General features: G+C 42.8%; 1 protein-coding gene across 3 annotated transcripts in view; it reads right to left on the bottom strand.

Moving 5' to 3' along the window:
* Positions 1-2,369: 2,369 nt before the first annotated feature.
* PDK3 (pyruvate dehydrogenase kinase 3) overlaps positions 2,370-15,251 on the bottom strand; it is a 259,141-nt gene continuing 246,259 nt past the window's right edge. For all 3 annotated transcript variants that reach the window (XM_079910041.1, XM_079910042.1, XM_079910040.1), the window contains exon 12: positions 2,370-13,111. In XM_079910041.1, the coding sequence (XP_079766167.1) occupies positions 13,081-13,111 (31 nt within the window). In that variant the 3' untranslated portion in view covers positions 2,370-13,080. The remainder of the gene's footprint in view (positions 13,112-15,251) is intronic.

Below are 15,251 nucleotides of genomic sequence, written 5' to 3'. Positions count from 1 at the left end.
GTTGTCCAAAATCCAAATCGACAAGGCCTTTTCTCTAAGTATTTCCCAATTACCTGTTAAATAGAACATCAATTGGACCCTAGGCCTGCTCTATGCCAGGGAGACAGGATTTGCTGCTCCCAGAATTTTAGCCACTCTCAGAGGCTGGTCTGTGGTTTGGACTTGATCAGTGGTTTTTCAATCCTGTCACATGTTAGAATCTCTTAGGGAACCCTTTAAAAAAGACTTCTCAGACACCATCTGATGGAATGGATCTGAAATGGGCCCCAGTACTTGGAGATTCCAATGTGGCCAGGTTGAGACCCTCTGGGCTATAGTCAACACTTCAATTCAGAGAACAAAGTGAGCCTCTGAGAGAACTGGATTCAAAGAGGGTGACAATCAATGCCTTTTGTAGCAAAGATGAGAAGTGACGTGCCAAGCAGCTAGGACAGGAAAAGGTCGAGGTATCATCTTGTTATTTTCTTATCCAAAGAGAGACTCTTATGTTAATGAAAGTGTCATCAGTAGGCAGAGGACAAAGGATTCATTTTACGACCAACATTTAGAAATGACAAGGGTACCGTCAAGCACCCAACCCAATGACTGGTGAAAATGGGTACTCGATGTTAATTTAAAAAAATGCAACAACCTGTAATGCCTGTACGTAGCTGCACTGTCCAATATGGTTGCCACTAGCCACAGGTGGCTATTTGAACTTAAATGAATACCAATTAAAAATTCAGTTCCTCAGTTGAACTAGCCACATTTTAAGTGTACAGGTGGCTAGTGGTGGCCATATTGGACAGCAAAGCTAGAGAACATGCCCGTCATCACAGAGTTCTAGTGGTGGACAGAGGCAACCCCTCCTATGTGATGCTTTATAATTTATTCACGTGAGCAAAGAGTATGTCTCTGTTACTACGAACACCTGAAAACAGCAGATAACCATTTGTAAACACGCATTGTTAAGCCATTGGAAAGAATTCTGAAATGAGGACAAGGAAGTAAAAACCGACACTACAGTGCAATGCTCTTCAGCAGCTTCATGGAACCACAGACTCTTGAGTGAGGGTCTCTTTGTGAGTCTAAACCATAGTTACTTGCTGAATTTCAAACAGGGCAGGAGTGGCTGCTACAAGAATGCTCTTCCCCAGATGTGAATGATGTGTTAGAACAGTGACTGCTGGATGGACGATTTAAGAATTCTAACTAAAACCACTGTCACTTTCAAGAGTCAGTGGTTTGGTATTCTTTGGGCAAGATACAGCACAACATGACAGCAGTTGATTAGTAACTGCTTCACATTTTAGGTTTTAAAGAGAGCCCTGTAACATCAGACCTGGAAAGAACCCTGAAATCATGCAGTCCAACTCCCTAATTTAATAGATGAAGATACCAAAGCACAGTTAACAGGGAGCCGGTAGGGGAACCAAGGCAAACATGCTGATTTCCTGACATTAATACTCCCCAGGAATCATCCAAACCGAAGTTTCTTGCCTCAAACTTTCTAGACGTTTTGTTTTTTAGTGATGAGAACACAGGACAGGCAGTTGTGCAGCTCTCAAATTTGAAAAAAGACACCCATTCATCACTGAAGACTTAGTAAAAGAATGACACATTGGCAAATAACACGAAGACCCCATCTCTCAGTCAGTCAGGAAGTACCTAAGTGCAGCCAAGTGTCTTTGGAGGCACTGGGTTCTGGTGTCAGTGCTGCACCAGCTCCTCAGAAGAGACCATGGAACCAACAGCAGCAGTTTCCAACTTACATTTTTTAAAAGAATTCCACCTGGGGCATTTGTTAAAATCAAGATTCCTAGGCCTCCACCCCAGAGAATCTGAATCAGAAGAGCTGAGGCAGAGCCCAGGAATCTGCATTTAACCAGCATCTCAGGTAATTCTGGGGTAGGTGGTCCACGGCCAGTCAATCCCAATTTGTCCAGGACAGTCCCAGTTTACATCTGTTGACGTGGTTTACAGCATAATTATTAACAGTGCTCGTTCTCACTGTCAAAAGTGTCCTGGCTTGGCCGATATATTATATAGTCCCCTTTCTCCAATCCCTGGATCGTATTATGAAAACTACCGCTATAACGATTCACTGTTAAGCAGTTTATTTTGCCAGTAGGATGTTCCCCCCAAAGGTGAGCTGTATGTTCCCTGCCACAGAGAATCCAAAGAACCTGTTTTTCCTCCGAGTGATCATAAACATTTTAAAATGCACTCTTGCCCATTCCCAGCAACTTGCAAAGGTGCTTCGTGCTGTTCACGTACTGAATTCCAGAAACGGAGCGAGCAGAAGGCGGAGCTTACAGGTGGGACGGATGAGACTACAGACAAGAGCTCAGGAAAAGACCACACGGACGCACAGTGAAACACAACTACCACTTTATTGTTCGATGACTGTAGTACACAATTGTCCACGTGCTCCAGGACTCGTCTGGCTCTGACACACACCAAGGATGGCTCCGCGACCGATGGGGAACATGATCTGAGCCACACACTTCCCTGGTCGTGTTTTTCCAACAATCACAAAAACAAACCACTTTTCTCCACGGAACGTGGCGCGACAAATTACCTCAAACCAAAGTAATTCTTCACTCGTAACAGTGTGTACCAGCCAGGCCACAGAACAGCACAGAACACGAGGGGCCGGGCTTCCCTCTACAAACCACAAGGCAGCTCGTGAACACCGGACACACGCGTACATTTCACTGTAACTGAGCCGACAGCTGCCCAAAGCCAACCAGGTCAGATTTGGACTTAGGGGTACGAACACTGTAATGAACTTTCATTTCATATATACGTTACTCTACTTCTCTTGTTAAATCAGCTATTGTTCCCAGTTTAGACATTGCTTTTATGAGTTAAGGAGTTATGATGGAAGAAATCAGTCAAGTGACTTCACATTTCAATGCAGCATTAAATATGTTCACAATGGTATATTTTACTCCACGTTGACTTTTCTTATTTGGTTCAAGCATTTCTTAACTATTCACAACTTGTGTTCTAAATCTGGGAAATATTGAAGTTACAAGCACTCATGTACTTTCGTGAGGATGTGAACTTAGACCAACAGATGGCACGATGAGTATATAAACCTGAAGCAGCAATGACAATCTCAGATGACTTTAACACCAAGGAACTCTGCAGAGATCAGGGTTAGCCAGGATGCTAAAGTGATAGGGTTCACTCTCCTAAAACATGCGTCATGTCGTCCAGGACGGACTCGACCACAGCCTGGGTTTTTAATCAGAGTGGAGCATTCGGTTCCAGTGCAGCACAGCGAGAGGACAGAATAACAACGAGGAACGTAAGAGAAACGATGGAAGAGGCAACAGAGTTCAGTTCCTCCGACACTGAATATAGCCAACTTGCACTTTTTAAATACGTAATACTTTCTACTTTCTAGGTAAACCTTGCCTTGGCTGTCTCCTCAGAGCCAAGATACCTTTAGTTTGGTCTAGGCTAAAAAAGAATTTTAAGCATATGCACAACTTATTGGTCAAATTCACGTGCCAGCTCTAACAGGAATTTTAAAAGTAAAAAGCAAGATATCAAAGGACTTTATGTGATGCTTTCCCCTGGAAGACTTACACAGGCAGCTAGAGAAAAAGGGAGCAGATACAGGATCTTGGCAGGCCCCTTCTATTTTAGGTTTAATGCTGGTTATAACAACCAGGCAAAACCCGCGTCCTGATGGCGATCGGCAAGCCACGCTGCGAAGCCTGCGATCTTGCCTGGTCCCTCTCCAACGGCAGGTGGTTTTCAGTGTTTTCAGATCCCTACACTTACAGGCTGTAGCTGTAATTATTCTAAAACATTTGTTCTAATTAAACATGGGGAATAGTAACCTCAGCAGTGTTTTAGATAAAGGCACAGGCCAATTCTTAATGTAAATATAGTGCCTTTTAAAATACTGACTGAGGTTTCCCATGGATATAAAAGTTCAAGTGACAAAAGAAGATGGAATTTATAAGAAAGGGGTGCCATGATGTATTATAAACAGCAATATAACATTTTATACTCATCCTGCCTGTTTTCGCCAACCCCTCATCACTCCTCTTGTATATCAAGCATGGCCAAACGGCAAATGCCTTTGACGCCCAATGAGATTTCACTTTTGTCATTGCCTTTTTTTTTTTTTTTGCGGTACGCGGGCCTCTCACTGTTGTGGCCTCTCCCGTTGCGGAGCACAGGCTCCGGACACGCAGGCCCAGGGGCCATGGCTCACGGGCCCAGCCGCTCCGCGGCATGTGGGATCTTCCCGGACCGGGCCACGAACCCGCGTCCCCTGCATCGGCAGGCGGACTCTCAACCACTGCGCCACCAGGGAAGCCCTGTCATTGCCTTTTTAATGCCTGGCATATATGAAGAGCCAAAACAGAACCGAATGTTAAGGTTCTTTCCATTTTCTCCCAAAAAGAATCTCAAGGTAAGAATATTTTAAAACATTAAGTAGTTCTGTAATCAGTAAGCATTCCATTCTAAATGTGTCATTTTCAACGAATTTGGAAGGCAGAGATGAACTGAAGAGCCATTAAGCCAGTCATAAGTGCCAGGATTAGACATTTCTTCACTTCGCTAACTGCAGGGCGAACATATTGCTTAGAGTACATATGATCTTTGACATTTGTGCTGTTTCGGCCCATTTGCAAAAGTCAGCAGGCCATTCTGAGGTTGGCAAAAGTTAGAATTATTTAATAGAATGTGCTTTTAAGTGAAATTTTATTATCCCAAAAGGATTCAAATCCAATGGGAAACAGAATCTTCACTGAAAAGCCAAGAAGCAAAATTATCAACAAAATCAAATTCCAGGATTTTTCTATGAAAATCTCAGAGAAGCGCGATAAAGAGGTCTTTGTATACCTACTAAACCTAGGACTTTTAGGTGTCCTTTTATCACGAAAAAGCCTAGAAACACATAGAATCTGAGTGCTGATAAGAACGAAGTTCAAGTTTCTTGGGTAATCTTGTGTTCCTGAGATGACAATACTTTCGAAACTCTAGCTCTAGAAATTTAGACAAGAACTATCAAATCTGAGCACACCAGGATAGACTTTCAGAGATTTTCATGGGGATTCTTATCAAAGGCTATCCCTGAGACATGCAAGGGTAGTGAAAATGTAATTCTCTGAGTACAAAAAAATATAACTTATAAAATCAATTTGATCTCTTCACTTCTCCCTTTAAAGAAATTACTAAAATAAAAAGATTTATTATTATAGTCTAAACTCTTCTGTTCTACTTTATTTAAAAAAAAAATTATTTTATTTAGGGAGAGGCCAGGCACGGGCGGGATGCTTTCACATACATTCTCTCTCCCAATACTTCTCTTAAAAGATCACTTCTTTAAAGGTACAGAAATAAAAATAGACTTCTTACAATTATAACAAACTTAGTGGGATGACAAAATAGTTGCATTTTAAAGAATGCAACTGCAATTCTTCAGTTTTGGAAACTATGTAACATGAAAAAGTTAAGCAATGGAATGGAATCCTCAAATGATGAGAACTTTTAAAGAATGCAATAACCATTTTGTACTTTTGGAAAATGTGATATGAAAAACAAATCCAAAATACCTCTCTATGTAAATGAAAGCTCAAGCCATAGTAATTCAAAATTAAAATGATTTACATAATCTACTATACTTTGTGTTTTTTTAGTAATTAACCTTCCTGAGGCTGATTTTGTTCTCCTTGGTGTTTGCTTAACTAAAGTGCTTAATAAAATTTCTACAGAATATATTACCCTCTTCATAGATGAATATTATTTTCAACTACAATCTGACAAAAATCTAACTACATTTAATTATGCTTGATTAATCCAAATGTCACTGAGAGATTTATAGAACAGAGAAATATTTTTCAGGTTAAATTCATCCTCTTTTCCACCGCAAGCTTCCTGGATCCACTATTACCACAAACCTACTACTCATTTCTCTAACGTTAAAAAAAAATCCCACCAAAAATATTGCCAATAGTCCAAACTGGACCGTGGGACTCCAGGTATCAAACTCTACTGCTTATCCTTTTCAAGAGATGTGCAGACTCCATCAAAGACTGAAGTCACCACTTCAAACTGGGAAGTGAGCCACCCCTGCAGAGTCTGGCAGTGGTGGAGGGAAAAGGATACAGAGAGGGGAAGTCAAATACCATTACGGATTTATTAAACGCTGCGAGGATATGAATGCGAGATAAGGGGTGGGCTTTCTTTTAATGCAGGCACTTAACTGCATCAGACATTTGTTTGGAGGCTTTCAGTAGTGATGCCCTAAGGTGCTTTCATTTATATGCAAATAAGTCAATTTAAAGGATGACAAATCGGCTCTACTTATGGGAATAATTCAACTCATCCCCTCTCCTGCTCCAGCACTCGGCTCTACCCTCCCTGGGACCAGCCAGGCAGGTGTCAGAAAACCGAGTGTCCTCCCCGGCTTTGCTGCTGCCTCCGAGGGAGCAGTACCACCACCGAGAGCCACCTGTGTCCCAACATGAGTAGCTGCCCGCGTCCGGCTCCACTGACCCCATCACTGGGATCCTAGGCAATTCAAGTCCAGGTTTTATAGACAGATGAAAGAAAAGGCAGAAACAATGGTTTCTCAAGGATTCTGTGACCTCGATATTGCTGTCATTTTATTTTCTTCATTTTGGGGGTTGAACACAGCTAATGCCAACCTACGGACTTGAGAGGGAAGCCGCCTCGGCTAAGCCTTTCCTCCACGTCTCAAACCAGTTCGCAAGCGTTCACGTCCTCCTGACAAGCAGCTCTTTTCACTCCAGCATCATCAGCCAGAAGCTGGAATTGGGAAGATTTGGTTTCAATCATGATTTCTGAAGTTCTACAAAGATACATCTGGAAGCTGCTCTGATTGCATTTTCGTTACGAGGAAACAGCAGCCCACACCATTCAGTGCAATGTGACGATCAAAGCTGGCTCCTCTCACCTTACCACGTTGCCCCGCAAAGGGCTCAGCCGGCTCCTGGACCCAAAGTCACAGCGCCCCGTGGAGCCAGGCCCAGAAGGCGGCCTCTCCACATGCAGATGAACAGATACAAAGGAGACAAGAACTCAGGGCTCACCAATGCCTCCTCGTCCAAGGAACCCATCCATCCGTGACAATGAAAACAACAGTTACAGGGTTCGGTGCCTCCACCACCACTCGTCCTTTGCAACCCCCTTCCCGCCTTTATTTTTCTCCCAACTGTACTAGAAACTTTCCTCGTTGAGTGTCTCGTCTGATCCCCCTGCCCGAACGTGAGCCCCGCGAGGCCAGGACTTCCGTCTGCTGTCATCACTGCCACGTGCCCAGCCCTGGGCACTTCTAGCGCGCTGCAGATGCTCGCTATTATTTAAACGGAGGAATGAACACGGCTTTCCTTTCCACAACTCCTCTGTCTGCCACCTTCACTTCTTCCGTCCCTCACACATGGACACGTGTTCCATTGTGCACTTCACACCAGGACGGAACCTGGGCCAACACTCTGACCTGAGGGGAAGGCACTGCACAGGGTGGAGTTAGATGCACTGAGCAAGGCTGTCACCCCTGCTCCTTGATCACTGTGCTCGGCTCTGAAGGTGAGGAAAGTGTGCCCAGTGGAATACGCTGCCCACTGAGGAAAGGAGGCTTCAATCCTACAAATAGGCGAAATAGAACCCCCAATCTGTGATCCCCCTATAAATGCACTTTTGAAATGTCAGTTTGTGTGACAGCAGGTCCCAGACCTACAAACCATCTCAAGGTATATTCATGAATATCAGCAATCATCCTGATGAGGACTTGACTCCTTTCTGTTTCTTAATGAACCACATTTTAAGACGGGCTGATGAAAAGACAGGTAAGAAAACCTGTGTCACAGTAAAGCTCTCACGGGGTCACCACCCTCCGTTGGGCAGCTCTACTAGTAACCTGTCAGTAAAAAATAGTTTAAACTTCTCCTGATAATTCTGATTATGTGCTAGTTTGAAATATTCCATCATATTTAATTAACTAATAAATCACTGTCAATGGCTGGTAACTTTTTAAGTTCATGAAAATGTCACATGCCCCCTGTTTTCAAACCAGAAGGTACTGATCTCTCTAATCAATGGACCAGAAACCCAAGTTAAAAGTTATCTTTCCACAAAGAACAATAAACAAAAACCCTGTATTAAGTTATTAATGGTGCTTTCCTACTAGCGATATTGGTTCCATCTGTTGACTAACATATAGCTTATGATTAGGAAGGACATTATCTTCAAAGTCAAATGTTTAGGCAGCTGGACTGCTGGGAAGATGGCAGAGTAAATTCATGTTTATATAAGTGCTCCTGCCTTTCAACACATACATCCAAAAGCTGAAAAAGAAGCTGTCTATGGGGAAACTAATAAAAGCCACCACCCCATACCGAGGACTCCAGGAGAGTGTCTGACAACCAAGCTGAGGACTAATCAGAGGAGGGTTCTCGAAGTTGTCAAGCAGGCCACAGTTGCTGGGCAGTTGTTGAGAGCGTTCCAAAGGACTCTACCAATCATTTCTTAACTTGGAGAAATAAAGCCTGGTGGCGGTCAAGACAAGCTGAGGGCACACTGCGTGGGCATGTTTCCCGAAGCAAAAACTAGGAGGGGAGGTTGACATCTCAGGTGCGCCGTTTGTGTGCAGAGGAGAGAAACAGTAACTCTGGAGCCAAACACACAAATACTGACTACGTATAACCCAGCAGAGCAGAGGGACGAACCCACCACACTCCTGCTGGGGCGACGTCTAATGGACATGGGGAAACTCGAGGGCAATCCTCTCCCCCATTGGGACCCAGCACCCCCCACCCCAGGGCGAAGGATTCAACAGTGTCCACGGAAGGCACTCCAAGGAGGCTTTGCTTCACTCCTCCTTCCCCCGCGTCCAGATAGCAGAACGGAAAACAAAGACAGCCTCTGCCATTACATTCCGTCAATATCCAGCCTTACAGTTCAGGGGCGCAGGTGATCAAATGCTTCTCACTTGAAAAAGGAGAAGTCAAGGAGGATTTATCCACACTCTTCTCGGCAGACAGAAATGGTCCCATGCAAAGACCAACAAATAAGCAGAAAAAAGCCATCACGATACTTCTGCAACAAGAAAAAAGCAAAATAACACAAAAGGAATGAAAGAAGCAAAACACAGAAAAATGCACTCTGGAAACAGAATCATTTCAGAATCCACGAAAACAGAGTTCAGCTTCCCAAGCAACGAAAAAAAGGAGTCAAAGAGGAAAACACAATGAGAGAAAAAGCTGGCAGAGCTAAGGAAAGACACAGAGGGAAAAAAAAGAAAAGAAAACTGCAGCAGAAGTGAAAGCCACATGGCAAGTACTGGGGCCCAGAATCAATACCACAGAAAACAGAATCAGTGAAATGCGAGGTTAAGACCTGAGGGAAAAAATCACACAGCAGGAAGAAAGACAAGGAGACCAAAAGCAATCAAAGGAAAGATAAATGTGAAGGACAGAGAACAGAGAGTCAATATAGGGGCAGATTGTTGAACAAGAGAGCCGATAAACCGGTAAGAAACGCAGAAAGGCCCGAATGTCAATGTCTGATGCTCACCGAGGACCAGAAAAAGCCAACAGATAACTCTTGGCCCCGAGACACACTCGAATGAAGTTACTGCATTTCAAGGATAAACAAGAAATCACAAGTACTCAGGGCAAACAAGCAGTTCATCTACAAAAGGGGAAGAAAAATCTGTCTGGACTCAGCCCTCTCAGACCCACCACACACTAGAAGACAACAGAGTGATGTCTCCAAAGAACTGAGGGGAAAAAGACGTGATCCAAGAATCTGAGAGACAGCCAAGTTACTGTTCATAAAAGACGGCAACAGAAAGGCATCTGTAACTATGCGAGAAAATCCAACTGAAACTGTAATCCAGTCCACCGAGAGATAAAAGCATCGACTCTCGAATGTGGAGTCATTGTATGAGAAGGCTGGCAGTGAGCACTGAGTTCACTCAAACATAGAATTAAGTCTAAATAACTCCAGTAATTACCAACAGTTATACACTTTAAAGTCGGCTGCCTTTCTAGGTGACAGCCGCCAAATCCATTCGATTATCTCCACTAACTATGCCAAGATGAAAACACACAAAAGAAAACCTCTCCTGAATGAAATTCTCTGACACTACCGAAAAATTTTGGTTTATATCTTACCCTTGAGGGTTAATATACCCAAGAAATTCCTCAAAAAAGAGATAATGCTAATTACCTGGGGCATCGCTGAGAGCATGGACCTAGGAACAAGAAGACCCAACTACTCACTTTGGTTCTTCCATGCCACCGTGGCAAACCACTGAACTGCTTTGGAACTCATATGAAAAAGAGAGATAATACCTGCATGGTCCACCACGTGGCATTGGAAGGATCAAATAGGATGCTGTATGCGAAAGTTCTCTGGAATCTATAAGCAAGGGTATAAAACCATGTCACCTGATTGGATGGCAAGAACCCACTATATTAAGGAGTCAAAATCAGTCATTCAGAGACAAAGAAAGGATCAGATGGCTCCCATGGATCCATCACTACTTCCTTCCTCTTGTTTCTCTCCATTTTCAAGTCACCTCTTAGCACTATAAAAAGGAAATTCAGTACTTCCACAGCTCACAGCTCCTGACCTGAATTATTTTTAATTTGGAAACAAAGACAGTTACCCACCATCCAAGGTAAATGTCTGTCAATCTCCATTCACTAATTCAGCTAATACTCATTAAGCACCTACTATGTTCCAGGTCCTACTTCAAATAGTAGACACTGTCCCCAAATACTTAAAATAAAGTTGAGTAAATGAGAGGGAAATGCAGGGCAATTTGGGAGGACTAAACAAGTTTAGCTGAAAGACGGTTAATGTCTATGTACTTTACAACACGTAGAAATGTGACCAGATACACAGAGACAAAGCACAGCAACCAGCCAGAGGGATGCACCTAGGTTCAGGGAATGATGTACGGCCATCAGGAAGGATAAATTGATACTTGGGGCAGCTAAATTGTGTGAATGCAAGATATTATGAAACTCTTCTGATGGTTGCTTCAGAAGCAAAGTTAATTTCTTAATGCAGAAAACAAAGACAGGTGAGGCAAGATTGTCCCGGTGTCAGATGGATATGAGTAAGCCGAAACGTGTGTCAGCAGAGGACTACCAGTTAAGTCATTAAAACACTGAAAGAAATCTTTACTTTTGAAAAAGACCTAAAAAGGGAGGAAGATCATAGGCTTTTTTCACATCAGCTTTTCCATCTGCAACCTTTACATGGAGCTTGGGGTGAGGGCATATCAATCAATGGGAATTCCTCAAGCACACAGAACAAAGCAGGAGGGAACACTCCGGAAACTGCTGCCTCCTTCCCTTACAGCACATCACAAGTGAAAGTGTAAAGGGCTATGGTTGGAAATGCAGGCCAAGTAAGATACTGATAGATGATCTGAAACTTAGAAGAAAGCTGGAGTCTTTAAAAATAAAGGGCTATTATTTTTACATCTTTATACCACAAGGAAACAATCATACGGAACAGCCCCATTCCCAAGACACTGACTCAGTCTTCAGGAAACAGACCTCCATACGGACCACCTCATCACCCGTATCTTGGAAGTACGTCGGTCTTTTTCTTGACTAATTATGAGTCCCCTGATGACAGCCTTCTAGGGATGGGAGAGATGAGGTCTTTCTAAAGATGAAGGAACTAATCATGAGCTCAGGTAACATGATAAAATGAAAGAATATCAGATTTGGTGGAACTAAGAGAAACAGAGGTGACATCAAGCCAAGCGCAGCTGGTCAGCGCACAACTCCACCCAGGGAAAAACTGTGACTGAAGGAGGAGGAATACTTTACAAGTGACAGCTCTGAACTCAGTGAATTCAATACTTAAACACTGGATGGGAACATTTATATGGATGTTAAAAGAGAGCAGAAGTCAAAGTAGATCATAAATATACGAAAAATTATAGTGAAGAGAAACACATCCTGTGGAGCTTTATAACTTGTGAATTTTAACCTGGACTCTCAGCTTCCGTTTCTAAGAGTAAATACAACATGGCTCCTCTTTCCTCACCTCAAGTCCTCTGCCAAGTCCACCTTCCAGCAAAAAATAAACTATGCTGAAAATCAGATAGACAATTCTAAAACCGGCTAAACTTCATGAAAATATAAATTATGAAGACCTGGGGCATTTTTCAAAATAAACTAGGAAGAACTTTTCCCTTCGGTCTATTTTACAACTAGTAAAGTGCATCACATAGGGACTTAGAAAACTACAAAGGAATATAACATGACAAAAGGACAGTATTCAGAGGTAAAACTGTTACATAAGCATAAAAATTCCACTTCCCACTCTTTACGAACTTGATAACGACCAGAAGGTAGACTTTCACTTAAGATCTTTGAAACCAAGCAGTTAAGTGAAAAATTCCAAGACAACTTTTGGAACGCTTTAATTGACAGAATGGAAGTATACAAATGAATTTCAAAATAAAACCTATGCATCCAAGAGGAAGATCTAACACGAAACTACCCATACCTCACAATGAGAATCCGGTCAGATGGAAGAAGGCCAAAGTCTAAATCAGAGAGTGAGGAGGGATGCATAAGAGAAAGGAAGGGCCCAGGGACCGAATTATCAAGACATGCTAAGCTGACGTCCTCAACTTCCGGACTCCTCAGGCCTTAGCTGGTGGTTTGGGACAAACATGGTATTTGGTCACAAAGAGCAACAGTAGAGATCGGCTGTATCTGCAGTGGGGAGGGAGCTGAGAAATCTGGGGAGACTGTAGACACTCTACGATAACGAGGACAGAGGTATGAGGAGGCGAGTGCTAACGAGGTTCTGTGTCCCCTTATGACAGGCGCAAACCAAACCACGGCAACGTACTACGAAAAATGACTCAAGTTACTACTTTAGTGGAAGATCTGAAGTAGCTACAGGAAACTTCTGTGGAAAAGGTCCACCTCATACAGAGGGCAAATACACATTCAAACACTGGATTAACTATAGTGCCGCACGCAGAGTTGGTGGAGGAAAGGAGTTCTTTCTGGGTGACTTGCAGAAGACCATCTTTTCTTCATGGAGAGGACCGAAGCATTCAGTTCTTTACAAAGTTCTGTTAGTCTTGAACTTGTCCCTACAAAGAAAATAATGGGAATATCCACAGTGAGTTTATGAGGACAACCTTCTCTATTTTACGCGAGACTTATTCAGAGCATCTAGTTACAGTGATGATGCAAAAACGCGTGCCTTATCTCAGAATTATTCTCTATGGTTACTACAGAAAATGAATTACCATTTAATGACTTATATATACTTTAAAAGAGTTCTTTCCTCTCAGTTAAAAACCTGATTAGAAATGAGGAATCACTGCTAATGGGTATGGGGTTTCTTTGGGGGATGGTGAATATGTTCTGAAATTAGACAGTGGGTGAGGATCACACAACTCTGTGAATATACCAAAAGCCACTGAATTTGTACACTTTAAAAGGCTGCATTATATCTCAGTAAGGCTGTAATTAAAAATCTGCTTAGGAAATAAATTTTCTTAGGATTTCTCTTTCCCCTAGTGAATTTACCATTCCTACTAAATACTTTCCCAAGGTGGCCACCAATTATGCTATTTGTATAACTGAAATATCAGGCTAACCATTTTAAAATCTTAAAAATTGCTTTCTGCTAAAATTTGTCTAAGATATTAGAAATGAAGGCTCATACTTAGTCAGCAGTATACAACCTCCTAAACTATTTAAAGTTTTAAGTAGACTTTTTAAAAAAATTTATTTATTTATTTTTGGCTGCACTGGGTCTTTGTTGCTGCGTGTGGGCTTTCTCTAGTTGCGGCAAGCGCATGCTTCTCATTGCGGTGGTTTCTCTTGTTGTGGAGCACGGGCTCTAGGTGCGCGGCTTCAATAGCTGTGGCTTGAGGGCTCTAGGGCGCAGGCTCAGTAGTTGTGGCGCACGGGCTTAGTTGTTCTGCGGCATGCGGGATCTTCCCAGACCAGGGCTTGAACCCATGTCCCCTGCATTAGCAGGCGGATTCTTAACCACTGTGCCACCGGGGAAGCCCTAAACAGCCTTTAAAACAATATTCAACAAAGGCCATCTTTTAACAATCCAAATGGACCTTAATGTTTATAAAGACTGCTTATGCGCTACTCAAATAACTCCCCCTACCGGAGCCATAGCTGGAATTAACTGCTCACACTGATGCCCAACATGCTACTTGACTTACATACGGACTGAAAATGCAATCAAGGGAAACTGATCCACGGGTTTCAAGCTAATTTAGCTTAATCTCCGCCAGGGATGGTGTGCGTATGTGTCTACACACACCTGTGTGTACACTCACACTCACGTGCACAAACCAAACTCCTGTAGATTTCATCATTTGAGGTGAGTGACCAGTCCGGCAATATTGCACAGAGGTCCATCACAAGACGTCCGTAGAAAAGAATAAACATCAATATAGATAGCCTGTATATCATTCATCAGAAAAGACCAATGCTACTATAAAGGTACAAAATCACAAAGCTATATAAACTCTATTTGCATACAAATACCTTTCTGTTGCACTATGTTAGGAATCAAGGTTTTCAGAGTAAGAGGAAATATATACAATTAAAATATAATAGCGAGGGACTTCCCTGGTGACGCAGTGGTTAAGAATCCGCCTGCCAATGCAGGGGACACGGGTTCGAGTCCTGGTCCGGGAAGATCCCATGTGCCGCGGAGCAACTAAGCCCGTGCGACACAACTACTGAGCCCACGTGCCACAACTACTGAAGCTTGAGCGCCTAGAGCCCGTGCTCCACAACAAGAGAAGCCACTGCAATGAGAAGCCCATGCACTGTAACAAAGAGTAGCCCCCGCTTGCCGCAACTAGAGAAAGCCCGCATGCAGCAACGAAGACCCAACACAGCCAAAAATAAATAAATAAATAATTAAAAAATATTAGCGAGAAACATTACAATGTTAAAATCGAATAAAAATATCAATATGATCTTATAAAAGATATGTATTTTATAGTTCTGCCCAGAAAAGGGGACTAGAAAAGGTATAATGTACACCTCCAACACCCAGATTAGGGTCTCTAATACCCATTAAAAGGAAACAGGAGTCCTTGAGGAAAATGGCTGATTCTAGGCAAAGTGTAAGATAAGCCTAAGACATCATCTTGGGCCAGAAAGCAAGGAAGCTTTCAAAGATGAATACGGTTTTATCAATGGAACACAAAGGATCTGGCTCAAAATAGCTTCCAGTGGCCAAAGGTGTGC

The sequence above is a fragment of the Stenella coeruleoalba genome (genome assembly GCF_951394435.1).
Source record: "Stenella coeruleoalba genome assembly, chromosome: X".
NCBI classification, from domain to species: Eukaryota; Metazoa; Chordata; class Mammalia; order Artiodactyla; family Delphinidae; genus Stenella; species Stenella coeruleoalba.
Note: the sequence above shows the minus strand (reverse complement) of the source record. Positions and strands in the feature narration are given on the sequence as shown.